The 18,763-nt window shown below is 38.3% G+C and overlaps 1 protein-coding gene across 1 annotated transcript in view; it reads right to left on the bottom strand.

The window, feature by feature from the left end:
• Positions 1-12,427: 12,427 nt before the first annotated feature.
• Positions 12,428-18,763, bottom strand: part of tex (THO complex 3 homolog tex) — a 71,698-nt gene continuing 65,362 nt past the window's right edge. The window contains exon 5 of the mRNA XM_067150779.1: positions 12,428-13,458. Coding sequence (XP_067006880.1) covers positions 13,200-13,458 — 259 coding nt within the window. The 3' untranslated portion in view covers positions 12,428-13,199. The remainder of the gene's footprint in view (positions 13,459-18,763) is intronic.

Below are 18,763 nucleotides of genomic sequence, written 5' to 3'. Positions count from 1 at the left end.
CCTCACTGGCGCAATATATTGTTTACAGACAAGTCCTGGTATCGTCTAACATGGTGCAATGGACGTATGCGTGAATATCATCATCGTGGTGAACGTTATAATGAAGCAGCAGTGCACGAAATCGACAGATAAATGCTGGAGCTGTACCCTAAATCAAGACCACAGTCGCTTCCCTTCCACTCCTAGCCCTTTCCTATCCCACCATCACCATAAGACATATCTGTATTGGTGTGACGTAAAACACACTGTAAGAAAAGGAGAGCTTGGTTCGAAACAGGATTTTCTGATCTTAGCCACTTAACTGTAATGCAGCACCGACATGAACAGTCACAGGCTTGTGCGGAATCATTTAAGTGTCCAGCTGCATGGCTAAATGGTTAACCAAAGGGAAAGTGTTTGTAGAATATTTTATTTGTAAACCATTTTTTTTTTGGTATACTTGTATGATGTAGAGTATTGTGGTAGTATGTTGTATTTGCATTCCATTTAGCTACCTAACCTGTATGGTGTAAAATATTTTGTAATATGTTTTATTGTATTCCTTTTATCTACTTAAGTAACTACTGAAACAGTCTAGAAAGGTTGGAACGCGAACTTCCTCTGTCGGTTGTGGATTCTAGAAATATGTCCTTACTAATTCTGGAAAATGCAAAGTTCGTGATTAGTGTCTGTACACATTCGGGCATATTGTATAAACATCACAACTGGATAAAGAGTTGTGATTGGTGGATCTGGGTGGCAATAGGCAAGCTCCTGTGCTCTGATTGGCCATTCGGTAATCGCACCAAGGCCAGAGCAAGACAAGATTTCATGGTCTTTGGTTCTCTCGTCAGTCCTGCCGTTTTGACGCATTTCAGCGTATCCTCACTCCCAGGATTGGGGTAAGCACGTTTGATTTCCATTCCCCTTCAATTTACATTTAATGTTTCGCTGATGTTATCACATAGGAGTTTGTCCTAGTCACCACTCTCTTCCTCAGATGCTTTAGAAAGCATATTTACTTTCATTTAAGATTGTATTTATATCTTGTGTGTCTTCTTACCCTCAAAATCATATTGTAGAACTAGATTTATGCTAAGATATGTTTGGTTAACTTCTTGGTCTAATAGCAAGACTCTTGTCAAACAACATCTAATTTGTATTTTGTAAATTGTGTATCTGGGTTGTGTGGATAGATGAATATGTTCGGAAGTTACCTTGTAATGTTGATTTTGGAAAATAATATTTTGAAAACAAGAGATCACCATTGATTTTTCTGGAAACCCGCAACTTTCACATCTCAATGGCCTATGGTAGCTTTCCCAGCCCCCGTTCCAGGTTCTTTGTTTATAGTCATCAAGTTGCCCAACCTGATATTTGTTTGTGTGTATTAGGCGCAGTTCATTCAATGTTTATTGATTGCGTGTCTAGGGCTTAAGGTACAGTGTAATTTGATTTATTTTCCTCCCTTTCTACTGTGCATCGTGTAACCGAGAAAGAGACGGTTACATATTGGTACGTGTAATTAATCTCATAATAGAACCATATTGAGGATAATATATTCAAATTATAAAATCCTTTTATTAACAACCACCTACTCAATACAATACAATACAAGCATTGAATTATAAAATAATCATGAGGTGTCTTAAATAATGGAACATGTTTCGTTCGGCATAGCGAACATCATCAGCCGTTAATGTACAAAGACTAGGTCAGGGCCCTGAGCTTAAATGATCAAAATTGTTAAAAGAATAACAATGGCCTAATAAAAAGTAATATGATAACATTAGACTTAAATTGTAACAATATGTACAGATCAACAGCGAGAATTTGTGGTGAAATACATTGAACGATGGCAGTCTGTGAAGTTAAAAACAATCATGGGGTTGTTAAAGTAAAAAATAGATATTGTGGACATTAAAATATACGTCAATGCATGAAGTGTGGATTAATTATTGACGATGGAGTTCTTTCAATTGTGCAAAAACAAAAGTTGAAATAGAGTTCATTGAATAGTACGAGTCAAATTGAACCGGTCAAAAGGCGCATGATGACGTAACTAAGGTTGATATGACGTGATCTCCGGTAGTCGCGAATTCTGTAGGAGAGACAATCACAATGCCAGAAGGAAATACAAGTTGAACTAGTCCACATTCACGCGCTAGCAGTAAAATTAAAATCGCATGCAACGTAGAACACCAATGATGGACTCGTTAAAGAGTAACTACGATCTTGAATATAGGGAGAGTTCTAGCAATCCGTAGATGAATGGAGCAGATTATGGCACGATTGGAGTTTGAAATCTGGAATGAAAGAAAAGGGAGGAAAATGAAGTTATGTTATAATGGAAAATGAAGGAGAAAAGAAAAAATTGAAAGAGGAGGCTTACCCTCCTGTAAGTGATTCATATAATGTATTTTCTTTGCATGTCAGTACCTCTACTAATTTTACTGTGGTAACTGGCAATTCTGCCATGGCTCAGTGTCTGCCCTCTGTTGTTACACAACCTGATTCTTACGCAATGGTGCAAAACCATCCCCCCGTCTTAGTGCCACTGGTATCAAGTGCTCTTTTCGGTTGCATGACCCCTACACAAGTGGTTAATGCCCTAATGGTCTCTCAGACTAGTGAGAACCTTTCACAGATGAGATTATCTGCGTCTGTAAAGTTGCAGGCTAACGGTAGTCCTAACATAACCTTCTACACTCCATCCTTTTCGCAAGAGCGCTCGAATCAAAGGTACGATGCCTCCGTAACCACTCAGGACCACTTTAAACCTCCCCAGGCACCTCATACACCCGCTTTTCCCCAGATTTTCTCTAACTTACCTCACCTGTTGACTACTGTGTTTAAGGGAGTCTCTAAATTTTCGGCTAACTACGTTGATGAGGTTATTTCTTTCCTTCGGTTCTTAATCGAGTTCAAGGATCAGGCAATAGTGTACAATCTCAGTAATGACCCTGTGTTTCAAATCCTATACCCGCACGTATCTGGAGCTCTTTCTCAGCATATCGTCAGGGCCATTTCCGAAAGATGGACTGTAGATCAATTTGACGCATATGTGCTTGAATTTTTCATTCCATCTCGTGCCTTGTCTTCATTAGTGCAGAAGCAGTATTTCAGGGTGCAGCATTTCAATGAGTCATTATCTAAATACGTTCAGGATATTAAGCTCCAGGCTAGGATTTTCCAGCTTCACTATTCCGAGGCCCAAATGGTTGCCAACATTATTGAAGGTCTCACCCCCAACTTTAGATCATATCTGGCTCTTTCACCGCGACCAGCAACGTTCGCTCAGTTGGAAGCTGTCACGGTTTCTGCAGAAGGTGTTCGATATGCCAACGAGTTACGCCTTGCATTAGCCCCCCTCCTATGAGCATGCCCTCTCCTCAGGATTCTAAAACCGCCCCTTCACCTGCTTCCAACTCGCATAACCCTCGTTCATGTTTCAATTGTGGCTCCTCTGCTCATCTCAAGCGGGACTGTCCTAAGGTTGGGGCCTTAGGCAATGCAAAACCTGCCATGGGTAGAGGCTCTTCCACCAATACTTCTTGCCGTAACTGTGGGTCAACTAGGCACTTCTCTAGACAGTGCCCACGTAATACTTCAGGCTCTGGACCTCCAGGCAATAGTAACCCCAGATGACTAACCGCCAGTTATGATGGCAAACCCCAAAGTGTGGCTTCTTGTTTTGTCTGTCATAACTGTACCTTGGAGGACGATTTACCCAATTCTGAGGCCAAAGATTGGTCCCAGTCTGATTCTAGTGCCCATTTTTTGCAATCTTGTGGGATTTCTGCCATACCTTCTCGTAAATTACCGTACTTATGTATAGAGGTAAATAATGAACCTGTCTATGCGTTACTAGACTCTGGTAGTAGTATCATCTTAATGAGCGAGACCTGGTACGATTCGATGAAAACCATTTGCAAGGTACCTACATTAGAACCCATGCCCTTAACCTGCCATACTGCTAATTCCAACTCATTGAACATTGTAGGATCCCTAGATGTCAAGATAAGAGTCCTTGACTTCACATGGAAAATGCTATTACTAGTGGAAAAAGATTTATCCTGTCACGTCATATTGCCTCTGTGGATCAGCGGTAGAGTGTCGACCTCCGGATCCCAAGATAGCGGGTTCAAACCCGGCAGAGGTAGTCGGATTTTTGAAGGGCGGGAAAAAGTCCATTCGACACTCCATGTCGTACGATGTCAGCATATAAAAGATCTCTGGTGACACATTTGGTGTTTACCCGACAAAATTCATTACATCTCAGCCATAGACGCCCAAGAGAGTTTCGGTTTACTCGGTCTGCCACCTAGTGGGGGCCTAGAGTAAAACGGAACGTCGAAATTGACGAGCAGACAACCAGATGGCGTCAAATTGAAATGTCTGCACACGGCAGCTGAGGCCATACGATTATTATTATTATTATTATTATTATTATTATTATTATTATATTGGGTGCCAATTTTATTGCCAAAACTGGCATTATTTTGGACCTGCAGTTCAATACATTCCATTTTAAATTTTCTGCAAGAATCTTTGAACTGTGTGATTGCTCTCCTATTCTGTCTTGTCATTTTAATGCTGTTCCTGAAGATTCTGGCGAGCCCAAACCTTTTGATTTTAATCATTTACCCGATGAGCAGGCCAACCAACTTGGGAAACTCTGCGATAAGTTTCCTGATGTCTTTACCAGAATGAATGAATGAATATGAATGAATGAATGAATGAATGAATGAATGAATACTGATCTGCATTTAGGGCAGTCGCCCAGGTGGCAGATTCCCTATCTGTTGCTTTCCTAGCCTTTCCTAAATGATTTCAAAGAAATTGGAAATTTATTGAACGTCTCCCTTGGTAAGTTATTCCAATCCCTAACTCACCTTCCTATAAATGAATATTTGCCCCAGTTTGTCCTCTTGAATTCCAACTTTATCTTCATATTGTGATCTTTCCAACTTTTATAAACGCCACTCAAATTTATTCGTCTACTCCATCTCCCCGCTGACAGCTCGGAACATACCACTTAGTCGAGCAGCTCTTCTTCTTTCTCTCAATTCTTCCCAACCCAAACTTTGCAACATTTTTGTAACGCTACTCTTTTGTCGGAAATCACGCAGAACAAAACGAGCTGCTTTTCTTTGGATTTTTTCCAGTTCTTGAATCAGGTAATCCTGGTGAGGGTCCCATACACTGGAACCATACTCTAGTTGGGGTCTTACCAGAGACTTATATGCCCTCTCCTTTACATCCTTACTACAACCCCTAAACACCCTCATAACCATGTGCAGAGATCTGTACCTTTTACTTACAATCCCATTTATGTGATTACCCCAATGAAGATATTTTGAATATATATTGTAGATACCTACAATGATCGTCTCTTATGATAGCCAGGGGATACCATTGATGTTATTCCACTGCCCACACCTACAGGGGGCAGAGTGGAAGAGAACCTTTTCTAAAAGAGCTCGGAATGATAACTATACAGTTAACATTTCCAGATGAACTTCTAGGCTCATTAAAACCTGTGTATAGATCATATTTAACTTTATAAGACAAAAATATGAACCAACAGTCATTATATTCAAGTAAAGAATTCTGAAGTTTAACTGTATGGTATGTAAGTTGCTGAAGTTCATTAAGAACAATTACAGTACGTCATTCAGGGATTTAACGAAGTGTAGAAGTTGGCTGAGCTGATTCTAATTATACTAAGTACAACAGGAGAAGAAGTTCAAAAGAAATGAAACACTTGGATCCAGCAGTTTAAGCAGTTTGGCTTAAAAATCAGCCACATTAAAAAAGTAGTGATGCCAGTCAGTGCCTTGCAGGTTAACATCCAACTGGATGGCAAGAAACTATAAAATGTTAACCATTTTCAATATCTTGGTAGTATTGTAACTAGTAATGTAAAGTCCTCTACTGAAATCACTAACAGAGTCCAAAAAACGAACACAATTTTATCACCAAGTTAAGTCTCTTCTATGGGATAACCAAACACCTTTAAGTACAAAGAGAACACTTTATCAGGTATATTTCGTGCCAATCACTACATATGCCATCGAAACCTGTACAATCAACAGTAGAGATAGGAGACTTCAAGCTACAGAAATGAAGTTTCTGAGGCCAATGCTACAGAAAACAAGAGAAGACCTGGAATGAAGAGATTTTTCATAATACACAAGAAAAGCATTCGCTAAGCGAAAATGTAAGAACATCAAGACTCAAATGGTATGGTGATGTAAAAAGGATGGATCAAATGACAACAGCAAGAAAATGGCTAGAAAAGAAACTGGAAGACAAAAGACGTGGGGCAGGCCAAGGAAACGTTGCATCAGCAAGTAAAGCAGGACCTGGAAGGAATAGGAGCGGAATGACACCAACTTGGGAGGGAAAAAATATACCTTGATAGACAAAGATGGAGAGCGCTCTTGTACTGCATGCAGGCGACTGGAGACGGTTAAAGGATGATGATAACCAGTTTTGTTGAGCAGTCATTTTCAGCTCCGAAACGAATACACACATGTTGAAGGTGGACACAAGGTTAGGATGGACTTAGTAATTTAAATAGCTCCAGTCGAACCCTGTACTTTAATTAAAATTTATTACACCTTGTATCATGCGGTGTGCTATCTATTATGGTTATGGCGTTCAAATAGGTTGCTCTAAGTTCATAGTAGCTACAATTGGTATTTATTATGTCTCGTATCGTGGCTCCAATTGAGCCCCACGTTGGGCGCCATCTATTATGTCTATCCTCTCAGTACCGGGAAATGATTGTGGGGTTTGAGCGTGGGAAGGATCTCAGGTAGTGTCCGGTGTTTTTTTGGAGCACGTACAGAGACGGATAGTATCACAGGGCGAATAATAGATGGCAATTCTTTTTTCTATAAAATTTATTAATAATAGCCACAGATATATCACTCTGCACTTGCAACTCAACTTGGTAGTTAATATTTGCAAAAATGAAAAAGAAAAGATTTATGTTATGATTTTCTTGACGTCTGTTCGCTTGAGAATTTCAAAAATAATTATTGTTCTATAGATCATGTATAGCCTACAGTCTTTCTAATTTTACATGCAAACACACACAAATATTGCCTAGCACCTTGGAAATTGTCAGTTCATTATTTAAGGTGCTGACCTACAGTCTTTCTAAATTTTGAAACACAAAATAAACACACACTTGTCATGGAAAGTTTGATAAATTAAATATTTGAATTCTTGCAGTATGTCTTTCAGTTTGTTTAAATTGAAAAAATGAAACGAATAAAGCACTTCAATTAATTAATGTCTTAGAAAGGAATTTATAGCAAAATATGAACTTTTTAACTGACGATGAAATTATGAATTAACATCCACACGCAGCACTTGTAAGAACACTGTACTGTACAAAGTACTTAGTAAAAAGTCAGTCAGTTGTGGTTACTCACTCAGATTGCGAGAAGATCTGCTTGCACACATTGGAGTTGTGCTGTACGGTGTTTGGAACATTTCGCGGAGTGCGGACGAAGACTCAAACTCAGCACCGGAGATGTTCAGTGAAGATACCATGTTTATCTCCCTCGTCAACGTCCCTCGATGGGTACCATAACTGAAGAAACCATGTAAATCCCTCGTTGGACACGACGTTTAATGTAGCAGGATCTCGTAGCACTTTTGCCAAGATTTCCGTTGTTCGTGGAAGTAATGTTGGAACACGGAAAGTTCAATTGGCACTATTGAGAATATTACGGATGTTAATATCACACACCGTCGTAATGCACAGTTCTATTTTTACACTGATTTTACGGCGTTAAATTAACATTCACAGTCCATGCTGCAGAAAACACCGTTTTTATACACACAGTTCATAAGCACTCGAAAACGTGATCTATCACAGTCTCTGGACAAATATTATTAACAGATTAAGGCGGTTTTATGGTTGTATTCACACCACACTAGTCCGTACTATTTAATATTATTAAAAAATGTCCTTAATGTTCACTGGATTTCTCACCGTAGTGACCGATAGATCAAGAAAGTGCACAATGAAAATAGTTAATCTTTGCCCTGTTCTGGGACGAATATCGAGTAAATACAGTCTCGCACAGTTCACTGTAAGGGAAATATGTCTTAGAAGTGGTTTTAAATTACAATTTCAGTTTACCACACGCACTGATTTATGATATTAGCACAGTTTAGAATTATGTGGAACTAGTACAGTTCATGGTGTCGTATTTGTTCAGTGAAATATTAGACATTTCAATTATTACTTCCTATTATAGCTTCACCTTTATAATAAATTTGCAAGTATTATATCACGCTAATTCACCTTGAAAAACGTCCAGAATCTTACAGTCACAGCGCGGCAGAAATTTAACGTACGGTACGACGTCCTTTTACTATTACAACAGCGTTTGAGTACGGCCACTATTATGTCCTCGCAAATCGCGACGGAGCATACTTTCTACACACACTGCACACATGACTCTGTACACGGGACTGCACTGAAGGGACTGCAGTGGCTATGACCTTGGCCCAGTGGCCTATATATACACGTCAGGCGGGCGGCGCTTGGAATCAGGTGATAAGGGGCGAGTATTTCTCCCAAACTTTAAATTGTCATATCTCAGAAACCACTGGACGGATTGATTTCAAATTTGCAGGGTTTTACTTCCAGAACATTAAGCTATAATTCAGTGTTGGTCTCGTGTTAATCGGTCCAGGCGTTAAAAAGTTCGTAAAAATACAATCGAGAAACTTTGGTTGGGAAAGTAAGCTGCAAGCGGCGGTGACGTCACTTGACCTTGCTTGACTTGCTTTCTCGCTCGTGGAGTGCAGTAGGTACGAAAACATTCTCTCACACAGCTGTTCACGTATCGGAACTGAATTGTATGCTAGAAAATAAAATTTGTAATTTATATGTGGCAGGGCCTATGCCTTCCTGGTACAATATCTCGTCTGTGAAACAAAAAGGATACATCACCAAATTAGGCTTCATAAATCTATAGCTGATACAAACTCAAAGGAATACATCGTAATAACACTCAAAGTGTTCGAGGTACTGTACAGTGAACCAGTGAGGGATAAATTTCTTGCACATCTTTTAAATGTCCGGTCAAGAGGAAATCAAATTTAATGCCTAGTTTCTTTCAGTTGTAATGTCATAATTTTGTATTCTCATCTGTTTTATGGCAGCAAGTCTTACTATTTTTGGACATAATTTAAAGAATATATTTAGTTCCATATCAAATTAATTTATCGTTTTATTTCAATAGTAGAGTCAGATAACCTCAAATTTAATGGGGAAACAAAACAACAATCTCCTTTTCCTAGAACTTATGTCATGCTGTCTAAGTAAGCTTATTATCCAACACGCTAGAGATATTCAAGACTCTCATTCTATTATTGCTGCATTGAGTTGTAGCTGACGCCCATCAAATATTGTATGTGTAAGTAATCAGGTAACAACTAAGTGTGAGGAAATGGTCCGATGACTGAGTATTGTGTTTCATGAATATGTTAATATACTTTCATTTAAATTTAATTCAATATTTGTATGTGTGAGGGGTAGTTGCACATTCAATTAATCAGTCATCTATTCGTATCTGCAGAGAATATCTCACTTTTATTAAGTACTAGTAACTGGCAGGTAACATCTACATTCAGCAGTACATGTTGCATTTTCTACAGGGAGCTTGGAGCTTGGGTTTATTTGCTTGCCAGCTAAGTTTAAAAGGAGGTGTGAGTTTATTCCCAAATGGTTTCTGGAGATGGTCTCTGATATTCTCAGTTGGTGTATGTCTAGCAGAAGCCACTCCTAAATAAAGACGTGCTGTAGAAATTACAATGAATGAAATTGAAATGGCAGTAAGAAAGATGAGGAATGGAAAAACTGCTGGAATAGATGAAATTTCAGTGGAGATGATAAAGGCAGCTGGAGCTGTAGGTCTGCAGTGGACATATCGGGTTCTCGGTAATGTCTGGGAGAATAAGGAGGTCCCTGAGGATTGGCAAAAAGGAATAATCATCCCAATTTTCAAGAAAGGTGATAAGAAAGTTTTGAAGAACTACAGGGGAATTACTCTAATATCCCATGTTGCTAAGATAATGGAAAGGATACTGGAAAGTAGAATAAGGTTGAGGGTTGAGAATCAGATACAGGAAAATCAGTTTGGTTTCAGAAGTGGAAGGTCAACATTAGAGCTCATTTTCATTATGAGACAACTAATGGAAAAGTATTGGGAGTACGGGAATGATATGGTGATGACATTCGTTGACATTGAAAAGGCATATGACAGTGTCCCCAGGACGAAAGTTTGGGACAGTCTGGTGCAAAAAGGAATTGGACAGGGATTAATAAAAAGGATCATAGCATTGTATAAGGAATGTTGTAGTTGCATGCAAACACAAGTTGGCAGGACAAGTTGGTTCAAAATAACTAGTGGGCTGAGACAGGGAAGTGTTCTATCACCAATCCTGTTTACAATAGTAATGGATGACATCATGAGAACAGCAAAAGCAGCATATGGAGGAAGAGAAATGAACATGATGTTATTTGCAGATGATATTGTGATTTGGGGAGAAGAAAGGTTCGTGGTGAATGGGAAGATCGAAGAATGTGGATTGAAAATAAGTGTAGAAAAGAGTAAAACCCTTGTTATGACTAGAGGGGAAAAAGAAGGGAAAGGTCAGATTAGACTTGCAGACAAGCCCCTGGAAGTAGTGGAAATATTTAAATACCTGGGGAGTGAATTAATGGAGAATGCTCGACTGGATGCTGAGATTAGTAAAAGGATTCAAGCTGGAAGTTGTTTCTATCATAGTGTAAGAAACATGTTATGGGACAAAGATGTGCCAACAGAAGCAAAGGATACTATGTACAAGATGTATTACGTACCCATAACAACTTACGGAGCAGAAACTTGGACAATGACAAAGAAGGATGAGAGTCGAATACAGGCAGCCGAAATGAAGTTCTTGAGGAGAATGATACAGAAGAGTAGAAGAGACAAAATAAGGAATGAGAAAATCCGGGAAGAAATTGGAGTGGGAAAAATGAATGATAGAATAGAGAAGAGCCGACTAAGATGGTTTGGGCACATAAAGCGAATGAGCGACGAAAGAATGCCAAAAAAGGTGATGGAAATGCAAATCCAAGGAAGGAGAGGCCGTGGACGACCACGATTGAGATGGAAGGATACCATCCAACGCAGCATTATAGAAAGAAACCTGGACTGGGACACAGTGTTGGAGGAGGAGTGGTGGAAAGACCGAAGAAAGTGGAGAGGAACCATATTTGCCCCTACCCGGCTACAGCTGGATAAAGGGAAAGGATGATGATGATGATGTATATTTCATGCTTGTTCTTTACATTTTTCACATCAGGATTCACCTGAACAGCTGTAAGATCAGAGAGACTGCATTGTTTAGGTTAGGCATCCTATTGCCCAGATAGTACCAAACGTTCCACGACGGAAAGAATAAAAATAAATAACAGGAAAGTTTGCCGTATTCATGGATATCTACAGGTGTGGCGGTAAGGAATTTTATTATCATAATGTTTAATTTTGTACGTTCGTTGTCTCCATTTTTTAGTAACGCATACCGTAGTATGTTTTGTTTGGCATCTCCGAAAATCATTAAAAGTAAGCAAGGACATAATATCAATATTATTACTTGTTAGGTACGATGGTGAGTAAAGCAATCGTAATGATTGAATAGTTTTTATCACCTTTTAACTTACTTCTCTCCAAAAAGTAACTATATTGGCCCGAGTTACGTGATATTTAACGATCACTTTGTTAATGATCTTGCCTGCTATATTAATAGCAAGAACTATGAATATTTATCAACTAAAGTAAACTCATTTTCTCATCCCGAGGTGGTATAGCTTTTTTTAGACACGCCCCCAGTGGAGGGGAGTTACATGTACAATTTTTACTGCATATCAAACTTCTTGCCATTTGTAATCTATGGCAGTACAGTACCGGGAATCAAACTCAGACTCTCTAGAACGGCAGCTAATTGTGCTAACCATTACCCTGGCAGACATTAACTGCAAAATATAGGCATATGGCATGACTGATGCATGCTTGCAATGCGTGGGTCAGACACAAAACTATTCATCTATTTGTGCAACGTCATCAGAGCTGCAGTAGGCCTACGCTACAGAGGTGGACATTTCTGAACTACAAAACACAGATGTACCGAATGTCTTCAACACGCGTTTTCATTGTGTGGGTTGTACAGACAAAACTATTCACAAATTTGTGCAATGTCATCAGAGCTGTAAAAAGACTTGTATCTGCTTAGAAGCGGAATCGTTGTTCTTCTCTGATGAACTACGTTGGGGGGGTCTTGAATGCAAGATCTTTTTTTCCATTTTCGTCTCGAAAAGCCAGGGGGGGGGGGGGGGGGATCTAATACACGAGTAAATACAGTATAACATTTTGTTTATTTAGTTGTTCTAATATTTAATAACTAGGATACACTATAAGAGTTCTCTTTAAAACACTTATCACAATATTAGTTAGATTTACCCCATATTCTAAGGAAGATTTCACAAGAAACATAGTATGACAATTTGTATTTCACAAAATACTTACCAAAATAATGTCTGGTTTAACACCAAAATCAACTGTTTTATTTCACACAAAAATAGTGTATTTTCTTTTCTTGTAATTCTGTAAAATACTCCCTCTTGATAGTCATAAACGTGCATTAAAAATATTACAACCAAATCATGGACAGAAGGTTCAGGTTTTTCCCATCTATTACAAATTGAAGGAAATGAGAGACTTCAAGAAAAGAGCATGAATTTCACAGTTTGCATTGATCTCAGAATCTTTAATATAAAGTAACTCTTTTCTTAACAGCGAGACATGTTTGATTCTTGGCATTAGCCAAGAATGCTGTATAGGGCTACAGAGGTTAGTGCTCAGTCGTATCCCCAAGTAAAAACTGAAAGCAATGACTAAACATCTCAGTTTGCAGAAAAACACAAGAGGTACAGGTGTAACTAATTAAATAAATACAATAATTAAAATATACCAATGGTTTATTGTCCATTGTAAGATATAGCGAAAATCCCATTTAAAGTCTGCTTAAAAGCTAACGTTCCATTTATGGATTTGGGATGAAACATATTTTATAGACAACACAAGTTCACCTTCATAGAAGGCACAAGAGAACCGTACAGGCCATGAAAGATCCTATCAATTTTAATCAGAAGGAAATCCATATACTTTGAGGGTACCTGCATCCCTTTTGCGATCATATGTGTCTTTATCATCACATGCAAAAGCCAACAAATACTGACTGGGATGCCATGCAACTGTGAATGTGGCAGCCTCAACAGGGATATCTACAACTTTCTCTCCAGTTTCAACTTCTCCCACATCGATGACGAGATCTTCTGATGCTGATGCAAGCAAACGTCCATCATAACTGAAGCTGATAGTACGTACAGGCCAATCCAACCTAAAAACAGAAAATAGTTTGCTACTGGTGCTAATAAGTTCCATCTTATATGAGAGGAAGTTGTCATGTATTCAAATGCAAAACCATAGTCCCTATAAGATCTATCTTGTGTTGGTGCAACATAAAGCAACTTAACAAAAAAAATCACATTAAAATGGTTGGAAAAAATATTCCCAAGCTAAAAACATCTAGATATTGACACTACAGGCTAGAAGTTATGACCATAAACTAATAGTCACATAAGAAAAATCAATTCCTTTAATACATTCACACTATGAGTTGGGAGAACTTGTAATCTTGTAGATGCGAGTAGCAGGTAGGGAGCCCTACAGATAAGTGCTGATTTCTAATCCCTTCTGACAGAACCTGTAGACATATAGGACATCCAATCTCTGAGCACTTTATGATGCTGAGAAACTCACCAGGGGCCATAAATATGAATGAACCAAGCTCAGGGTTATAATTGAAGACTAACAGCTTCCTCAGCCCTCCTCCTCCTCATCATCATTTCCCATTATCCACCTGTAGCCAGGCAGGGGCAAATATGGTTCCTCTCCACTTTCTTCGGTCTTTCCACTACTCCTCCTCCAATACTGTGCCCCAGTCCAGGTTTCTTTCTCTACTACTGCGTTGGATTGTGTCCTTCCATCTCAATCGTGGTCGTCCATGGCCTCTCCTTCCTTACACTTGCATTTCCATCACCTTTTTTTTGGCATTCTTTCATCACTCATTCGCTTTATGTGCCCAAACCATCTTAATCGGCTCTTCTCTATTCTATCATCCATTTTTTCCCCTCCAATTTCTTCCCGGATTTTCTCAGCCCTATACCAGGTAAAATTGAAAGCATTGAATACACATGCTCTTAGTTATCACAAACTTGGATAGGAATGTATTTTGCCTCTTCCATTTGCTTGTTCTAAGTAGCAATTGCAACCCAATGGAGTGCTTAAGTAAGGTATCTCCATTCTATGTTAGGAACAGCGTAACTTCCTGTTGTGAGTTGCTCTTAAAATATGAAAGCAAACAGTAACATCTCTTGGGATACTTCCTAAAGATGTTGGACAAGGGCTTGTGTTGCATCAGCAAGGCTGTGCACAAGTTTGATTCTTTCAATTAGTCATCCAGCAAAACTCTCAATAGTTCATTTTCCCTTGCCAACTTGGCTGCAAACTAAGCATACATCATATCACACTTTGGGACAATACTATGTCCAAAAACTGTGAGGCTTCCACCAGTGATTCAGTAAAAATTGTTCAATGAGGTAGGTGTGTCATCTCATGTAGATTATGCCTCACTTTGCAAGAACAGTGACATTGTTTTCTTGCAGAAAGTAAAATTTCACAATTTGGAGCAGGACCTTTCTCAAAACATAATTACTACCTTGTCACTTTTTTACTAAGTAATATAGGATGAACAATTCCTCCAAGACCGAAAACATACTAGTTGAAGATGTGTTCCCCTGTCTGTCTGTCTACTTACTGCTTCAGTACCATTACAGATTCTGTTCACTGTTCTTTCTTAATCTTTTTAACAGGTTACATAACTGCTCTCTCTGGAGATGGAATGGAAAAGACAAATTTTATCAACAGACATTGTATATTACAGGCAACTATTACAATACAGTGAAACCTCATTAGTGTGTTCCTGATTAACAGGTTTTCCCACTTAGTACGTCATAAATTCAAAGTCCCAATTCTCACCGTATTAAATCTATATAAAAAAGACCTCACTTATCGTGTCACAATTTTTCGCTATTACCACTTAGTATGATCACATTTTTTCCTAGCTCTGAAAATGTTGCTTGTCATCCATTGTGAAAGAAATGTGATTTCCAACTTGTGTAAGAGCTGCAAACACAGTTGAGTGATTACAGGAAAAGGCCTTGAATTCCTGAACCTCACAGGATAAGTTGGACCATTGGGGAGCAAGCTGTTAACCTGAGGAATGTTCAGTTTAGCTTGCCGGTTAGCTCCGGAATTGCTGAATAACACAATGAGCCTATTTATACTTGTATTTCACATTCCATTCAGAAGTTAGAAATTAATTTTATGTTGAGTGGTAGTAGTGTTGCCAGATGTACGGTTTTGTCCGGAACAATACGGTTTAAACAATAGTATACTGTAGTATTGAAAAAGTGCGCAGATATGATCAAAATATTCTGTATTCTGACCAATGATCAGTCTTCACAGTTGAGAACAGCGTCTCTGGCAGTGTGCTAACAGTACTAGTGGGCATATACTAAAAGAGTATTTTCAGTAATGGCAATAAAATGGGGAGATGACAGAAATAGATGCTCAGTAGATTTAATAGAAATGAACTTCTTGTGTACTTTAACTATGATGAGAATTGTACGGAATTTCTCAAGAAAGTTTTGACGAATAAAAAACTGTTACAAACTGTTCAAATGAAAAGTACTTGTGAAATGTTCATTTCAATGTAAAGAATAACGCATTATTAGTTTGTAATAAATTAAGTACCTACATATTTCACGCTGATGCTGTTATATTATTACCGGTACCGGTATTCATTTGTTAATATGACCCTGGTCTCTTCTCTTATTCATGGCTATGCTGCCTGAATTTAGCACTATATGGCAAAGATATGGAAGTGTTCCTTATTTGCTATCTGGAATCGAGAGTGTTCCTTATTTGCCATCCGGAAATCTGGCAACCCTAAGTGGTAGAGTGAGGTGTAGTGAATATTTGTCACGTGATACAGTAGCCTATATCTGGATTAGGAACATAATCATATGAAATTGACTAGCATGGTGCATATTTGCCTTGTGATAGCCTAGTTACGGATACAGAAAAGGTTGTGAAACTCCTTACTAATGAAAAAATTAAAATCTGTCAGAAAGTGGAGAGGACGCAAATGTTGAACTCGCACCTTCAACTTTCGACTCGATCACTTGAGTTGGTTGAAGTTTCGTCGGATTCAAAACTGCGGCCAGAAGTCATTCCTCCCGGTCGCGCAGGGTCGAGTGTACCTAGAAAATAATGTTTAATAACCCACTGCCCTGAAATAAAAGGCTTCCATTAACATTTGTTTTAGAAAGAGTGTGACCTGCAATAATACTTTCATATTTTAATTGGCCCCTGTGCACATGTTTTCATATTTGTTGTTTGGTGTTTTCCACACCTTTCAGTGCACCTGTTATTTTATAAGCCCCAGACGGAAAAGGTTTTCATATTTGTCTCTCGTGTTTTTCATACCTTTTAATACTTTCCCCTCATCTTTAGAAATGGTAGATAATAGTTTTCACTGTACCCGTGAATACACAATGTAAAATGCCCTCATAGTATAAAGATAATTTAAAAGTCACCACCTTATCAATACACAGATTTATTTACTTCAAAATTGGTAAATTAGGTCAAGACCGGTTTCGACCCCTAAGGGATCATCTTCAGTTGACATACATATAAAAAAAGATATATACAAAAACATCACATGTAAAATATTAATCTTTTAGTTAATTCAATTGAGTCATTTTTTTTTTTTTTTTTTTTTTTTTTTTTGTGTGTGTGTTTAGAATGTTGGTGTGTACATCTTAGTTTGAAAACATGTGTGTGAGATTTATAGGCTCACTATGTCTAAATTATTGCGTATATAGGTCCTATACTTCTTTACATACAGTGTCAAAATTATTACATTCAATATAATTTATCTATTTGATGAAAACACTGGCCAATTGCTTACTGAAATGGTAAAGTGTGTACATTTTTAGTTTAAAAATACATGTCGTTTGTTACATGTTGTCATATTACAATTTATATTACAAATTATAGAATAAAATTATTCTTGCATTTGTGCACATTGATAATAGTGAGACTATTGTAGGGTCTTCAAAAAATACCGTTGTTTGAGGTATGTCATTGTATATCTGGTTTTTATGAAATGTCAATAGCCTAGTTACATTCTTATATATAATACGATATAATGAACCCGTAAATGCTATCAAACATAGACATTTTTCAGCTATGGGACAGCACATTAATGATCAAAAGCACAAATTTACAAACATCAATAATGACATGCAAATCCTTAATACTAATCCAAAAAGCCCCTTGCTCAGTATACTAGAAGAATTATAAATTTTCCAGCTAACTCATTCCTGGTTGCCAGCGTTTTTCCCCCAGTGTGCTAGGCTGGGCTCATCAGTTGGTACCTCGCACACCTACCAAGGCACATGGCTAGTGCATACCGTGGAGGCCACTGCGTAGGCTATTTGTAGCCACTGGCAGTGCCAATGTACTATAAGAGACATTAATGTCCAATAACGGACCATTTATATTGGTATTATAAATTTACTCATTTGGAACAAATATTTCAGATTCCCTATGCGAATCAACATCTATATCATCTGATGGCCACGCAGGCATCTATTTTTGGTTATCTGAATCTGAATTAGCCGAGCACTGCCGACAATTAGATAAATACTTCTATGGGCTTACTATGAAGGATTTGCGATGACTGACGTATGATTATGCAGTGATGAATAAAATAGAAAATACTTGTGGTAAGGCTTCAAAAATGGCAGGCAAGGACTGGTCATATGACTTTATGAAGAGGCACTGTCTTACTCTTCGCACACCTCAAAAAACCAGTTTGGCTCGGGTTATGGGTTTTAATAAAGTGCAAACAGGCATATACTTTGATAATCTGTCTTCTCTCATGGTAAGACACAGATTTCCACCTCACCGAATCTTCAACATGCATGAATCAGGTGTCACTACTGTACCAAATAAGGTCCCTAAAGTGATTTCCGAAGTTGGGAAAAAAGCTGTAGGAAAACTTGTTTCTGCAGAAAAAGGTCAGCTTTTTACTGTTATTTGTTAAATGGGTGCTGGAGGGAACTATGTTCCTCTGGCAATAATATTCCCACGAAGAAGACTGAAAGAAGAACTTCTGAATGGTACCCCACCAGGGACTGTGATGATGTGTTCTGATTCGGGTTATATCAATAGTGATTTGTTTTTAAGACTGGCTAAAACATTTCCACAAACATGTCGCAGGTTCAAAGGAAAATCCAGTGCTTTTAATCTTAGATAATCATTCCTCACACCTTGTCATTGTGATATGTTTTAAGCCAGGAGATCCCAAGAATCATCTGGCTGCCAATGTTGCTTTCTTAAAACCACCTACGGGACACGTGTAGGGCACTTTGAGGTTAAATGCTGTCTTATACTGCAGAGGAAACAACATCCATATTCTTTCTATTCCTCCCCACAGTAGTCACAAACTTCAGCCACTTAACTGGTGTTTTTCAAGGCTCTGAAAGATTTATACTCTCAGGAATGTGATACCT

This window comes from Anabrus simplex, chromosome 7 (genome assembly GCF_040414725.1).
Source record: "Anabrus simplex isolate iqAnaSimp1 chromosome 7, ASM4041472v1, whole genome shotgun sequence".
In the NCBI taxonomy this organism is placed as follows: Eukaryota; Metazoa; Arthropoda; class Insecta; order Orthoptera; family Tettigoniidae; genus Anabrus; species Anabrus simplex.
This window is presented reverse-complemented; position numbering and strand designations above follow the sequence as displayed.